This window comes from Oryzias melastigma, linkage group LG17 (assembly GCF_002922805.2).
Source record: "Oryzias melastigma strain HK-1 linkage group LG17, ASM292280v2, whole genome shotgun sequence".
Classification (NCBI taxonomy): domain Eukaryota; kingdom Metazoa; phylum Chordata; class Actinopteri; order Beloniformes; family Adrianichthyidae; genus Oryzias; species Oryzias melastigma.
The window spans coordinates 14,406,782-14,422,897 of record NC_050528.1 but is presented as its reverse complement, the minus strand read 5'-3'; the positions used below and the strand labels follow the sequence as shown (position 1 = coordinate 14,422,897).

Sequence of the window (16,116 nt, the reverse complement as noted above, 5' to 3'; positions counted from 1 at the left end):
TCCACAAACATACACAATATAATAAAAAAAAAAAAAATCAGTTTCATATAAACCTATGGTAACATTTATGTAGGTCTTTAGTGCACATTAAAAGTTTTAACATGATTAAATCAAATGAAAGATATCCACTGAACCATGATTTGTGAACAATAAAGGATGACATTGAACAAAATCTTGTTTGGAATGCTTTGCAAAAGAGTTTATGAAATATTAACCATTTTTTTCCAGGGACTTTTTGAATTCTGACACGTCTTCATAATTAACAACTTATATTGTGTTTGTGTCAAAATTGACCCTTTTTTAACTGTGAAAAATTGTTCAATTTTTGACACAATATATGGGTTAAATGTGCCCAGGGACAATTTGACCCGGGGCACGCGTCCTGTCCTATAGAAACAGAGGGCTTAATGTTAAACTCGATCACCATCTTTCATTTATTTATACACACACAAGTTTTATTAAACTGAGAAATGAATGTCTCTGAGTCATTGCTTACACCGTTATTCAATTAAAAAAATATCAAGAAAATCTTTAGGTTTATTGAGATAATTGGTCTTTAGGTCGTTTTTATTCTACAGTTTAAAAAAAAAAATTGTCTTTTAAAAAAAAAAAAAAAGTAAGAGTAAAAAAAAATGTTAATCTTGCTGAATATTTCACTGTTCAGCAGTGCCTCCACCCTGAATATTTTCGTCTCGCAAACAATTCCGGGGTACAACGTTTTATCTGTTTCTCAACCTTAGAGCACTAAAGGAACTCTCAAAAACACAGATTAATTACGGCATCAATTCCCTCTGCTGATGTTATTATCCAACGATCTTTGGTTTCAGATAAATCCTCTTCCTGACTGAGAAAAGCTGTGGTTTTCTTTGTAAACACTGTAGAAAGTGAAAGATGCAGAATTGTACTGTCGCGTTCGGGCGCTCTGACTGCAGTCGGCAGAGTAATAGCACCGTCCATGATGGGAGTTTTTGCAGTGAAGCGGTTGCCTTGACAACCACCTCCCAATCTGACCTGCAGTGAAGTTGATTAATCTTCACGCTTCGAGGGCTCCCATCAACCTGCAGAGCCACTCGCTCGCTGGAAAAATAAACTGCAGAGATATTGAGGTGACCTCTCGCCACCTGACAGGCTTTTATGAAAGACTCATCCAAATGGGGTGAGCAGGGGCTTCTGGGAAATGAAGTTCCCAGCCTTTTTGATGATGTCAAATGGGCAACAAGTGGTGATGGAATCAAAGTGGAGACGTATAGCTTGAGCTACTATATACTTTTTTTTTTTTTACCATTTGAAAAAAATTTTTAAAAAGGGTTTGACTCAAAATATTTTAAGATATTGATAGCTATGAATTTTGTTAACCTAAAAACAGCAACGATACCCTAAATTTCTATAGGTTGACCTCTTTTACCAACATTTTGGAGAATTGCTTTCTGAATTAACAGTGAATTTCCTAAAACATAACTGGCGTACACCACAGAAGCTGAAACCTCACACACACCTTTTTTTACTCTTTAATTACCTCAGTATCTTCTTATTAAAGTGCCAGCTCAAAACTGACGTCATCTTATAGTTTCAAGCACTTAACGCAGAAAAATGTTGAGTTAAATTAACAGTAAATCAAGGTTATGAACCAATTTAGTCCAAATCACTTATACATTCAAATTATTATGATTATGATCTTTTACAATGGCCTATATCAGTGATCAACAACTCACAACCTTAAAGGCTAAATCCCCCTGCTGAGCATGACACTGGCTGAAACTGAGACGCCTGAGTGCAGCGACGGGCAGTCATGGATCAGAACGATATCCGACAGAAGAAGGGGGAGGAGCATCACATCCACTTCCTGTTGAGGCCGATTAAAAATCGAAACAGGCAGTTTAGTTACTAAATGACTCTCCACAAAAATCAAGTCTGCTCCTATTTATTTTAACCATTTAACGCTTTTTTTTCAAATTCTTTCGAGTGCCATAACTTTTTAACTATTAATGCAATTAATGTAATTTCAGTGGGTTTTGACGCGACGTAATACAACATTAAGCTTCCTCTATTCGCACATTTATAGCCCACGTGTACGGGGTTTCCAAAGGGGCTTAAAAACAAGGAATTTATTAATTTGGAAATAATAACCTTAAAAAGCCGTAAAAAAGTTATTTTAGATGTCTGAGTCTTAAAAATAGTGCTGTTTAAAACTTCTCTGTGTCACGTTTCTTAAATTGTTTCAACCATGTTTATGATGATCAAATGGTGTATATAAACAGCAGAAGAACCAGTTATGCACCAATACACTGAAAGGCCAATGCTGGTTTAAAAAAAGAAGAAAAAGAAGCACAAGCAAGATAAGAAGCTGCAGTTTTGATTTTGAAACGTGAATAAATTAATAAAAGGAAAAATAATTAATACAATGGGAAATGGACTGAGAAATGTTTTAAGTTTTTTATGTTTGGCTTTAAAAAGGTGTTAAAAACTCTTACATTTAACTTGAAGAAACTTATAGGGACCCTTAACAGACAGTAGCCAATCATCTTTTCAAATTGAAGGATAGCAAAGCCGCTTTTCCACACAGTCCGTTGGAATTGCGTTAATTTTGTAAATGGTTAAATAATTACTGCAATTCAAGAAGCTTGTGTTGTTTAACTGTTGAACTGGTGACAGCACCGATGTTAAAGAGTAAAAAAAAAAGGCAACGTTATCTTAAAATATAAATAAAAGCACTTTTTTTCAAACCTTTTTGGTTTTCCTTCAGTTGATGTTGAAGATAGTTGTGCTTAAAGTGAATCATTTCAAACTCAATTATTTTATTTTCAAGTCGACCTCGAAGCAGAAAGACTGCCTTCAGCTGATTCAAACCAGAGGCTTAAAGAACCAACCTTCTGTCCATCTCCTGGTAATTATCCACCATTCTAAAACCAAATCCCGAGGGTTTGAGGTCTAACGTCGCAAATCAAAGGCGAGAATCAGAGTCAGGGAGGGCAACTGGGATATAAACTCTATTAAAACTTCACAATTTTACAACTCTGCTTCCAAAAAAAAAAAAACCCTGAAAATATTTAATAATCCAATAATCCTGGGGACAGAAAGTGGTCTGTTTTAAATAAATAAATAAATAAATAAATAAATAAATAAATAAAATTGTCAAGCAATAGCATCCTAATTTAGACCTTTGGATATTCATAATAACATTGCGTGACTTTGGACCTCCTGTTAAAGAATAAAGCCCCTCTCTACACAGAAGAATATGCAGGAAAACCAGATTCTTAGTACTTTTGTTCAGTTCTCTGGCACCAGAACTCTACTCCTACAGAACAGTCAAAACTGTTTTTATTTATAGCGTTTTCATAGCATGCAGCTGCGTCTCAGAGGCTAAATGGTTTGCCACTTCGATCGTCTGTCAGCAGAGCTGAAAGCTGCAGTGACCTTTGTGCCGCTGGTCTGCTGCTCCTTCACACTCCAAAACATCGACATTTCACAGACGGCGTGCTGCGCTGACAGCCAGGAAGGAGTCCTGTGCCCGGGCTACAAATACAGACAATTATCCTCAAGATGGATACCCTTGCTCCTTCTGGAACTATTGAAATGGTTTATTCTGGTTTTTAGACATGGGTTTAACTGTTGCTTCTTTGATAAAGAAAAAATAAGTTTTGCAGTTCAGAAAGTTCAGTTACATAACAAAGAAAAACTAACTGCTAGTTTAAGGCTAAGATTACATCTCAGACATTAGTTATATTCCAGGGCTCTGAAACTCATCATCACAAGTAATCTGAACACCAATAAGACTAAATGAAAACACGTATGATTTGCACTTCTCTTGGTTGATGCGTAAAACCTTAGTCATGGGGGTCTGACCTGTGTGGGTGCTGCAGGTTTTCGGGTCTGTGGATCTTAAGGGAAGCACATGTGTGTCTCGCAGTTCTCTTGAAACTTGAACAGCAACTTCAAGGGAGGTTGTAAAAATGGTACCATTGTTGTGCATGTGATACGTGTGATGCTGTCAGTGTCCTTCGCCACATTCTATCCCTTGTGCTATCCTAGGTATGTCGACGTTGAGAGTGGGGTCATCTCGACCCCACAAGACAGCGAGCTGAACTCATTTTTTCCATGATTTTTGATTTTCTCTGATGTCCGTGGCAGACATAAAATCCTGTCCACCTTCATCCACATTTGTCATGGGACACGTCAATGTAAGGGTGGGGTTATTTGGACCCCATAAGAGAGCACAAGAGTTAATCATTTGTAAGGGTGTATTCAGACTGCACACATTTTGTTTGCTTCAAGTCTTGCTAAAACTATAAAATTACAAATTTAAGACATTTTCTGCAGCTCATTTCAGCTCAATTCTGGGTTGTGGGTAAAATGGTTGATGTGGAAGTTAGCTTCACTAATATTCATTCCATCAAGCCTTTGTTTACAGTCTCTCACGCTAGTTTACAGCTTCTCACAACCCCAAGATAACATTAGCGTACCAAAATAACAGCGCACAATATTGGAGCTATCCAGCTGTACAGTTTTGAGCCAGATACCAGAGGAAGTGGAAAAAGTAGACTTTGGCACACACATTTCAGAGATGTGTCATTAATCTGAGCATTTTTCAAGTATCTGGGTTTCACCTGCTCCTGATTTGAACTGAGAAATACTCACAAATGCAGTTTTAATCTTAAATTATTTTATATGGGTCCTCTACAATGAGAAAAAATGCTGCAAGAACATGTTAAAAACACCAAAAACACAATTTTCATTGGAGTGGGTCTTTAAAGTGAACCGGAGTTTGTTTTCTCCAAAAATCCATAAATAAATTTCCAGTCTGAATACACCTAACCTGGAGCAACAATGAGACACAGCAATTCATTGAAATGTGGTTGGATGAATGCAGGCTCATTAGAAGAACTTTTAACGTGATACATGTTGCTTCCTACACAGTTTTCTCTACATTTTTTTGTCATAAACACTTATCAGCGTACCTTTATAACCGTCGTCTCCTCAGTAACCGTCTTAAAGCATGTGTTCGCCATATCAACGTAGCAAGTAAAAGTGCCCCACCCTTGTACTGTATATTCTGACCAATGGCTGAAGAGATCTTCAGTCGCATGATTTTGTTTACAAACCTTGGTTCAAAACGGAAATCTCCAGTAGACGGCAGTCTGAATGCAGACCAAATGGAAGGACCAAATTAAGTGGATTCCATCCAGACCACCAGACTTTTCTAGTTTGAATTCACCCTAAGACAGGGGTATTCAAATCCAGGCCTCGAGGGCCGGTGTCCTACATGTTTTCCAACCAACCTTCCATTGAAGTTCCTTATTGGCTGCTAATTTCCAGGATCAGGTATGTTTAGCCAATAAGGAGCTTCAATGGAAGGTTGGTTGGAAAACATGTAGGACACCGGCCCTCGAGGCCTGGATTTGAATACCCCTGCCCTAAGATATAAGTATCGGGCCTGTAATGACCGTGCTCAAAGGCCTGACGCACAGGGTGTGCATGTGAAACTTAAGTACCTGTAAAACATCAACACGATATCCACACAAACTCCACTGTGATTGTTTATATTCTCAATCTCTGCATGGTTCAGAATAAATAATGTCTTGTACGGCCCCTCATACCTCACAGCCAGGTTGCACATAAAGAGCACACTTATCTTGTGAGCACCACAAACAGTCTCTTTACGTAGTTAATAGGATTTGGTAGGGTTGAAAACATGAAAAATGTATACGACACACCTGCGATCCTCGTACTTCAGCCTTACTTACCCTTATGTGTTGCATAAGTGACCACTACAACCTGTCACTCGCAGCACGCCCATAGATATTATGAGCATGAGCATTTTCACTCCATAAGACTCATTTAGTGGTCAATGACCTTGATATTTCCTGCAGACTATCTTCATGCCCAGTGCAACTTTGCCCATTTTTCTCCCACAGACAGCTGATATCCACCCATAGGGGCAGTTAATAATTAACTTACTAATAAGCTTTAGGCTTATTTCTGTCTTTTAAGTAGAGGACCCGATGGATGAAGGCTCTGGTACCAATCTCTGATAATTACTACTTCTAACATCAACGAAATGTTTTAATTTTTGATAAAAAACAGTTTGAGTTCAGATGAAGGTTCCTTCACTGGTTCTTCAGAACAGTTTTGTTGGAGACCTTGGATTTTAAAACATTCATGTATTCTGACCTGTTGATGGGGTTCTGCTAACCATTCGGTTTTCCTTGTTCCTGCAGGCGTCTGTGGCTGCTGCGGGCCGCTGAGGCCGAGGTACAAACGCCTGGTGGACAACATCTTCCCAGAGGACCCCAAAGTGAGTGCTGGCACGCGTCACGCCATTCAACCAAAGTGAAAGTGACAAGATCCACCGGCCAATTTAATTCCTCATTACAGACATATTGGGCCTCCCAGCCCATCTCGCTGTCCGGATCGGTCAGGGTTCGACCTTAAAGTGAAAATCAAATGTTGTAAATGGAGACAAATGAGAGGCGCCGTTTAAAACAAGGTTATTCGGCAGCAGTGGCTCTGATGGAATCCGGAAAAGGAAGGACAAACGTGGTGAAAGCGCCGGAAAACTGGGTTTCAGATAGAATCAGGTCACAGCAGATTTAAATGACATTAAAGCTGCTCTTCCTCCCAGTTTGTCTCCTCAACCAGTGAGGGAATTAATGAGCAGAGAGATTTCCCTCACAGCCACCCAAGTCTGCGTGGCCTGCTTTTTAAATTGATGCCCCACTTCAGACATTTTGGCTCAGTTTTATTATTTTTTTGTGCTCTAAGGGGGGACTCTGTTCCTGCAGAAGACGTCTGAGGTGGTCTTACGTCAGTGGTCCAGCTTTTCCACTTCAATTTGGATCAAAACACTCTATTGTTCAGCTATTCGTAGAAGAGAGCTGATGAGGTTTGGGGTTAGATCAGAACAAGCACATGAATGGAAGCAAAATAACCCCCCAAAAAGGTTAAGCTGCTAGATATTAAATAAAAAAACTTGATTTGTCACGAGTGGACAGTGGAACTGTGCTGAGGATAGACAGGGACGCGTAATACTGCTTTCACGCCGAACGCGATACACATGGTGAATTCATGTCCTCCAACTCTGTTTAGACATGCAACAAATTTGTTTTCCAAAAATGTGATGTTAAACTTGACGCTTTCGCTGCGTGTGTGATAGGAGCGTCTGTCCAAAGTTTTCAGCCTCATTGCTACATGGAAGCATTGACTGTATATCTTGTATCAGGAATGTCCAAACTTTTAGCAAAAAGTGTCAGATTTGGTGTCCTAAAGGAGCTCGGCTGCTATTAGAGACGGGTGTCTAATAGTACCCGGCGACTATTAGAAACGGGCAACCACTTTGCTCACTGTAAACTTCTAAATGTAAATCATCTGAACAAAAAAGACAGCACTGTTATTGCTGAAGTAGTTTTGGTTAAAGAAACAATTCTGTTCATTTCCTTTACAGTCGACATTTTAGAAATGGTTTATAAAGTGTCACAGAAAGCTACAGCAGTGATGCTACAGGTTAACGACTTAAGAAGGAATTCAGCCAATCACAATCCAGAAATCATACACACAGTTGTTACAAAGTGCTGAGGGGTGCATACTTTATGACAGGAGTGTCCAGGTGGGTAGAAATTTCAATCCCAGCCAGCAAGGCCAACTGGGCTCCATATGGTTCAAAAGTGAGCAGAAAATGTGGACCCCAAATACAGTAGGCTTGCTTCTGTAGTGGCCCCACCTGTTTTTGCCGAGCAGAGCTCGCAGGGTCACCCCCTAAGGCTGCCGGTCCCTGGGCAGTGGAGCCAATGTGGGCGAACATAGGTCCAGCCACCACGGAAACAAACCTATTTGGGGCCTACATTTTCTGCCCACTTTTAAACCATATGTGGCCCACTTGGCCTTGCTGGCTGGGATGCAGCCCACATTTGGCCCACAGGCCAGACTTTGGACGTGCCTGTCGTACGTTACACAGAAAACACAGATGATTTCATCAGAATCTTTGCAGCGATTCCTCAGGACCTCTCATTGCATATGGACATTGACTTAATGTTGAACCTGGCCGCCACGCCACATGAATCGCCTTCGGTGTGAATGCGGCATAAATCTTGTCCTTGCTCAGAAACTATTTCATCTTGTGTGCCATGAATAGTAGGTATTATAGGGTATAAATCTATTTTTAATATTTCAGTTTGCATCAGTCCTTCTGGTGAAGACCATGACTTTAAGTTTTTCCAAAGTTCTGCTGCTGATCCGTCATTCCATAGAGGAAGTGTGGGGATCCTGGAGATCTGGGATTGACCGCTTGTTCTCTTCTCACTGTCTAAAGAAATCGATCCATCTTGTTGAGTGACCTCTAAGAAGCTTTTACGCTTCACTCTGTCTGTTTAACCGCACTCTTTCAGCTGTTTCATCCACTCGGGTATGAAAACCTCCAGCTGCCTTTGTGTTTTTGATTCTATGTTTTTAAAACTTCAGGTTGGTGTATGCTCTTGGAGAATGAATCACCAAAACCTTTACTCTCTTTGAGATCTAAGAACTTCTGCAAACTCTCTGCTGATAAATGGTTTAAACTTTTAATATCTCAGCGAAGTAGAACTCTTTCGATTATACTCTGCTTTTAAAAATTCAATGAATTTTTAAATATTTAAACTCCGGGTAAATGATTTAGAATCAGTGATTCACCTGTTTTTAAGCCATTTTTAGGGACTTTGGGCATTTTTGGAGAATTTTTTTCTTATTCTTTAGTCCTCTTAATTTTTCACATCTTACCCATCCTTCAGGTGTGGTCGCCTCCCTTAGTGCAGCGCTGATACTGGTACTGATGTATACGGTACTACCTGTACTGCAAAAAAAGCAAAAAACAAAAAACGTGAATTTTGGTTCTTCATTTAAGTGCTAATGTCTTGCATTTTATGCAGTTTTGTCATACAGTTCTAGCCAATCATTTTACCTTACTAGCGACAGTGGGCGGGCTCTTATAAGAACTGGTGGTGGGTGGAGCTCCAGTCCAAGTATTTAATGCTCCAAGGTTGACTTGACTGTAACAAGTTGGGTTTTTAAATAAGGAATATGTTGCCCCACATCATGACACTTCCTCCACCAAATGGTGCAGCACCATTCAACTGCTGAGAGAAAAGCATGAGTCATCTCAGTCGTAGGGACAAATTGTTTTCTTCCCACCATAATGCGCTCTGCTTTGCTTCATACCAGGATGGCCTCAGTAAGTCCGACATGGAGAAGCTGACCTTCTACGCCGTGTCGGCTCCGGAGAAGCTGGACCGGATCGGAGCCTATCTGGCCGAGAGGCTGAGCAGAGACGTGGTACGACACCGATATGGGTGAGTGCCGCTGCGCTCCCCCAGCCTAAACCTCCCTTAATAATTTATTCCCCAGCACAGATAATCAATACGTTTCCGCTGGAAGCCAAAGTGAACCCAAGGGTGCTCGTCTGCAGGAGAGCAAATACTCCGAGCAGAAGGTTGACCTTCAGAGACACAAACTGATGGGAAGGAATGGAGCTCCGATAAAGAGCAGCATGAATGTTAAAATGATTATGCTAAACAGCTCCGCCTGTCGTCCTCTAAGGTTACTAGGAGTCAGTATTGATTTAAAGATTAAAAGCTTGTACGCTAAAAGGAAATACATCTGTGGGTTTAAAAACAAAATAAAATTTAAACTACTAAATCCTGCTTTTTCAAGTTTAAAGATTCCTGAGCAGAAAATGCAGTTTATGTTTTTTACCACATTTGCTAAATTGCAACAGTTTCAGTCCAAAATGTGGTCATTTTAAAGTGGTAACAGAGCCCACATGTATAAGAGGCTTTTTTTGCTTCTAAATGTCTTATTGGTGTCTTCCTCAATCTGGAGGGGGCACAATTTAAATATTCTGGTAACCTTTTACTGTGAGGTTTAGAGTTTGATATCTTTGAATACAATTTCTTCAATCCTGCTAACAGGAAATGCGATGTCTTAGCTATTTTTTTAAACCCACATACCCAAAATGTCAGTTTTACTGCCCCCTCTTTAATTTTTTTTGTCTTGTTTTGTTTTTGGTTGAAATGTGGGAGTGGATTTCAAGCATGCAGCAACATTTTGTGTTTTTACAAGTTTTTTTTTCCTCCAGGAAATGAACTTTTATTTTTAAATATACCACCAAACCTAATTATTTATCTCTTTTGGATACTGCTTTTGTTAGCATAAAAAATGAAATTAAAAGAATTTAGGCATAAATGAGCTTCACTTGAATGTTTAGCTCCGTTTTTACTATAAATAATTTTGATGTTTTTCAGAAAACATTTTTATAATATAAAAAATAAACTGCCTCCACTGCTTCCTGCTGTAAATAAATGTTGAAATGAAAATATTAGATGAGAAATGATTTATTTCAAGTAATCAAAGCAAGAATTATGCATTTGCAATACAATCAACAGAGGTTTACAACCGTACAAAGATATGTCAGACGTAGGATAACTAGGCGTCAAATTATAAATTGCTTGAGAGGGAGTGGGAGGAAGCAAACTTATATAATCCCACCGCTGCTCGACCGTATCATTTTCTTTACATAAATTATCAATATCCGATTCACAACTCGTAATCAGATATTTAGAACTTACCAACACAGATTCAGGTCATTAAGAATCCTTGAGTAACAATAAATCACATGACTATGTAAGTAGACATAACGCTATTTCAGATTTTATCATATTGTTTGCATATCCATTATCAAAACTTAAAAAAAAAGTATTTCAGAAATGACTCTGCTTTGCTTTTATAGCCAAAAACAGACCTCTTGATGAATTTAGGAAGTCTTGGTTTTCCTTCTAAGCAGCACAACAGACACAATTATGTATTTCACTAAGAAAAAATAATTGTTTTTTCCCGTCTGGCCTGCTTTGCTCATCACAGCCTAAAATACCCTGACATCAAAGGTTCAGGGTGACCTCGAAATCAGACGTTTGACATCAAAATTCAGTTCCAGTGGAAACAATCGTGACCCTCATGACCTTTCTGCAGGTACGTGGTGATCGCCATGGAGGCTCTGGACCAGCTGCTGATGGCGTGTCACTCCCAGAGCATCAAACCCTTCGTGGAGAGTTTCCTGCACATGGTCGCCAAGCTTCTGGAGTCCAGAGAGCCCGACCTGCAGGTTCTAGGAACCAACTCGGTGAGAGAAGCAGCAGATCATAACTCAGAGATCCAGAGGGGAAGCTGATTTTTGTTCTCTAAAATCACTGAAGAGAATGGTGAGATTCAATGAAACAGACTTAGGAATCCCATGTACCAAAGGCAGAGCCGAAACAAGCCCCCTGTTCCTGAGCTGATGCAGAACTTCTGCTGTGTTTCACAGGATATTTTTCTCCACATGAAACTTTAATGCTCCTACTGACAGTGGAGCTCTTCTGCTCTCTGTGCAGTTTATTTTGAGGTTCTCGCCATAATTCATTTTTCAGCAAAAAGTCCATATTTTTTTCAAAAACAAACACCTTTCGCAAAGACAACAAAGCGGCGTCACTAAAGCTGTAATTATTTTTATCCTCTTGGGAACCACAAGCAAATCTGAGCCTCATTTTCTGTTTGGAATGAGGTGAAGGTGAAGCCCCCTCCCTCCTGAGTCCGCCGCCGCGCCATTGTTAGCTGCCCATCCGAGCCGAAACTTTAGAACCAAAACCCTCTGCATTATTAATGTGTGATATTTAGACTCTGACAGAGGAGAGCAGATGCATCTGAGCCATGGGGGGTGAAGGCGCCTTCAGCGTGAGGTGCACGTGGCTTGTAGGTGGGAGCTGTAATTACATTTTTCTTTCTTAAGCAGTTCGCTACAAAGCCGACGTTCAGTGTCTGCTTCGGATTCATGTCGAGCAAAAGGAGGCGCCGTGTCTTTGTTGTGACGGCTGATTGTCTGCTCAGTGTCTGTTTGAAATGTCTGCAGAGCAACATCAACACAGCTCAGCAACGTTTGAACATCACCAAACCGCTCCCAGGCACTAATTACCCACAAGCACCTTCTGTTTGTCTGTACACACGGAGCAGACTGCATTCAAACAGCAATGACGACAGGAGGAAAATCAAACGATGCTCGACGTTTCCATAAAAAAAAAAGATACATTTGTTTTTTAAAGTTCTTTTAATTCAGTGAACAACAAACAAGGACAAATTAAAGTCTCACTCCTGTCATCTTTTGATTTATTGTAGAAGTGTTCCCAGTGGTCTTTCACTTATGATTTTCGTTTTTTTTTTTTTTTTGCAAAATAAAAAAAAAAAACAAAAACTTGTAGTTTTCTTGGACGTAGTTTCTGCAGAGCAGCAGTCCTTCATCAGAAATTCATCTCTGAGTTGTGGGTGGGCTCAAGGGCGTGAAGCATCTCCGCCCCCCTTCCTGTCCCCGTACCTGAACTTTTTGCTTACACACTCTGTCATGCTAGCTTACAGCCCCTCACCCAATATTGAAGCTTCCAGCTGTAGTTTTGTGACGAATTCCAGCTCGGACCAGAAAAATGAAGACGTACTGTATTTTTGGAAGAATAAGTTGTAATTTTTTTACGTAGATACAAATTATACTCAGGTGTGACCTATTGTCTGAAAAATACAATGCATGGATCTAGTTTCTGCAAATGGATGAATCAGAATGGAGCAGAACAAGAAGCTTGTGGCTCATCTGCTCCTGATTATCAATGATTTGAACAAAGTAATACTCAGAAATTCACTTTTAAGCTTATTTTCTTTCTATATGTCCATCATCATAATGATGCAACAAGAATATGTCAAAAACTCATTTTTTTTGGAGTTGGTCTCCAAACATTTTATGAATGACAGAAAATCAACAATAAAACCAACATAAATTAAAGTTTCTGTTTGTGGTAACATTTCAATATAATTTGAAAAACTATCAGAATAAATTATTTTTAACTTATCTGAAAAATGTGATTTTTAACAAGCTTCTTCCAGTTTTATGGCTTTTCTGTTTAATAGCTCTATGTTTTTAGTAAAAGAATTGTATCAAAAATTGAATCAGAAAGTGATTAATCATTGTAAAGGCTGATAGACCAAATGTTTTGATTCCTGACTGAAATGAAGAACCAGCAGACTGCAAAATATGGAGGAGCTGAGATATCCAGGTTACACTGAAGAGAAAAGCGTCAGAGCAGAAGGTGATAAATCACTGCTCAGACGAATTATACAAAGCTTTTACAGTAAGTCCAGCAGTGACATTTTTATTAAAACAACACATTTATCAACCTCAGTGTGATCTGGTGATGGCACTGCACTGCTGTTGTGTTCTCCCTCTCCTAACTGTCTGTCAGTGAACTTTATCACAAGAGGCTGTCAGGCTGTGATGGCGAGGAGGAGTTCTTCCAGGACTACATCTTGACAAATGAGAATCTCATGGCTCTGCATTCAGAGGCAGCTTTTTGGAGGGGAGGAGTATGTGGACTCGGACTTCATCATTTATTCACATTTTCTGTAGTTATGTGATCATAATCCTGATCAAAAAGAAATCTGGATCTTTTTTTTGTGAAAAATCTCTTTTAATGGCCAAAACTTGAGAAGTTGTCGGCAATTCAGAGAAGTTTCCGTCTTCTTTTTGTTTGATTCCATCTGTTGACTTTGTTCTTGGCGTGATTTCACACATTACGTGCAGTTCACAGATGGTCAGAGGTGTTAGCACTCCTTAAAGGGTGATGCTGCTTGACTTATTTTCTGTTTTGACACTTTCTGTAGAGACATTTATTCACCTAAACTTGTGAGCAGTCGGTAAATGTACAAAAGCTTTCAAATAAAATAATATAAAATGTAAAAAAAGAAAATCAAGTATTTACTATGTAGTAGATACATCTTAGAACTGTCATGAAACTACCTGGACTTTTATTATTTCAGTTTTTACTTATTTTGCACAGAAAAAAATAGTTTTAAGCGGTCTGCAGCTGTAGCTAACCTTGGTTTAGCTAGCTGTTCAGCGGTGTTCCTTTGCTAGCCTATTTTATTGGTTTATTTGGATTAGCTAACAAGACAAAAGTTAAAAATGTTAAATTAGCTAAATTGGCAAAGAAAATAGAGAGCTGAAGCAGTTTGATGGTATAATAATAATAATGGGAAAAAAAATGCAAAGTGTAATGCTAATTATTCCAAAAACATATTTTCAAAAATATTCAGCAAAGTATAAAGTTTGAATAAGTGAACTATCCCGAAAAGGATTGGAAAGCGCAGGACTTCCATAATTTCTGCCTCTAGTTACGTTGTCCCGCGCTCATAATTCCTGGCCAATGACTAAAGAGATCTGTAGTCACATGGTTTTGCTTACAAGCTTTGGCTGGAAACAGGGAAGGCAGCTTGACGACAGTCTGAATTTAGACCAAACTCAAGGTTCAGGACTAGATACGGATCAAATTAAGCGGACTCGATCCAGACTAAAGGACTTTCTAGTCTGAATTTACCCTAAGTGACTATTGACCAAGCTATGTGATAAACCGTGACTTATACTCAGAGAAATATAGAATTTATTCAATGTAATTACTGGAAAATATAAGCAAACAAGTTGATCTTATCTGAGAAGCCTCCCACCTTTTCAACACAACCAGCAACAGGTTTTGTTGCATGTTCAACACAAAGAAGGAGATTTTCTGAAGACCTCGTGTTAAACTGACGTTGACAATACTTGCTTTGGAATTTCAAATGCACTTTCAGCTTCAGAGTTTTTGTTTCTTCCTCAGTAACGATCTCTTTAAGTGTTGACCTTTTCAAATCATCGGGCTGACCCAGTAAAAAGTGTGAATGGCCTGAATTACCTCCACCATCCTCCACCCTGAGGCGAAGCTGCTCTCCTGCTGCTGGCTGCCATCCATCTGAGCCATTACCCCCAGGAGAGGTTAGGTATCAAATGAGAGGAAATTACCAGACATAACAGTGGGGTTTTGTCACTGATGCTGAACTGAGCGCAGGCAATTTGTTGCAGTGGACAATGACAGGGTAGTGAGAAACGCCAGCTGAATGCGAGGAGGAGGTAGAGGAAGAGGAGGAGGAGGAGGAGGCCTCTCCAGAGGACACTCCACGCTTGTTTGGAACGAGAAAATTACAGGCTGAACAAAAAGGGCCTGTTCTCTTGATGGTTGTCATTACCAGAACCACGCAGGATTATGAATATGCTTTTAGTCACATTAATGTCATTGTTCGGCAGACCCAGTGGAACACCTGTTTTTGTCTCCTAATAGCTCAAAGGTGAAAAGGCCGTTTCCAGGTCTGCCGAATGAAAACGCCTGTCAAGTTCAACACTTGATCATTTGACTCTATTTTTAAGTGGATGATGAGATAATTACAATCGTGATGCTGATGGGTCCTCTAGAGCTGCTGGTTTTCTAGATATCCTCGCTCTGCTGCTTACTGTACTCGGATGGGGTGTTCAATCAAATCCAAAAATACTGGCTCATTAGAAGCTAATAGAGCAGGAAAATCTGTTAGCACTAGGGATACATCAACATGAATATTTCAGCCTGAAAATGACAAAATATTAGATCAAACACCAAAACATTGAAAGAAAATCCTCACATCAGTGTTGGCTGTGTACTCCCTAAGCTGAAGGGAGTATTCAGACTGGACACATGTGATCTGCTTAAGGTAAACCAGTTTGTTTCCCCCATAAATGTGATCCACATTGCTATTCACCGTTTTCCCGACAATCTATCCGTCATAAAGACTTCTCATCCTACCTTCTTTGCCGTCATCTTGGCAGTAGAACCATCTTGCAGCATGTCTCCATTGTACCGAAGTAGCAGTGAAAAGGGTTGAACTGGCCTTCATATAGATGATTAAAATCAACCCGCGAAATAAAAAGTTCAAATAAACCACAGCACCTTCATCTTTCTCTTTTTGTTCTGACTCACCCTCGTAATTGCTGGGTAATTACTAAAGAGATCTTTAGTGATGTTGTTTTGTTTACAAGTGGAGTGCAGGTGCGTCTTGGAGTTCCCTTGAGGCTTGTGGAAAATGGAACATATAATTGTTGCGCATGTAGTAAGGGTATCGTGAATTATTTGTAAAAATAATAAGTTGTACACACTTATGATGTAAATGCAGGTCGCACAGTAGGGCTGGGAATCACTGGGTACCTCACGATACGATACGATACGCGATACATGGCTCACGATA

At 39.6% G+C, this 16,116-nt stretch overlaps 1 protein-coding gene across 2 annotated transcripts in view; it reads left to right on the top strand.

Moving 5' to 3' along the window:
• efr3a (EFR3 homolog A (S. cerevisiae)) overlaps nt 1-16,116 on the top strand; it is an 88,360-nt gene that overhangs the window by 26,490 nt on the left and 45,754 nt on the right. For both annotated transcript variants that reach the window (XM_036216285.1, XM_024268689.2), the window contains exons 2-4: nt 6,216-6,292; nt 9,187-9,314; nt 10,990-11,140. In XM_036216285.1, coding sequence (XP_036072178.1) covers nt 6,216-6,292; nt 9,187-9,314; nt 10,990-11,140 — 356 coding nt within the window. The remainder of the gene's footprint in view (nt 1-6,215; nt 6,293-9,186; nt 9,315-10,989; nt 11,141-16,116) is intronic.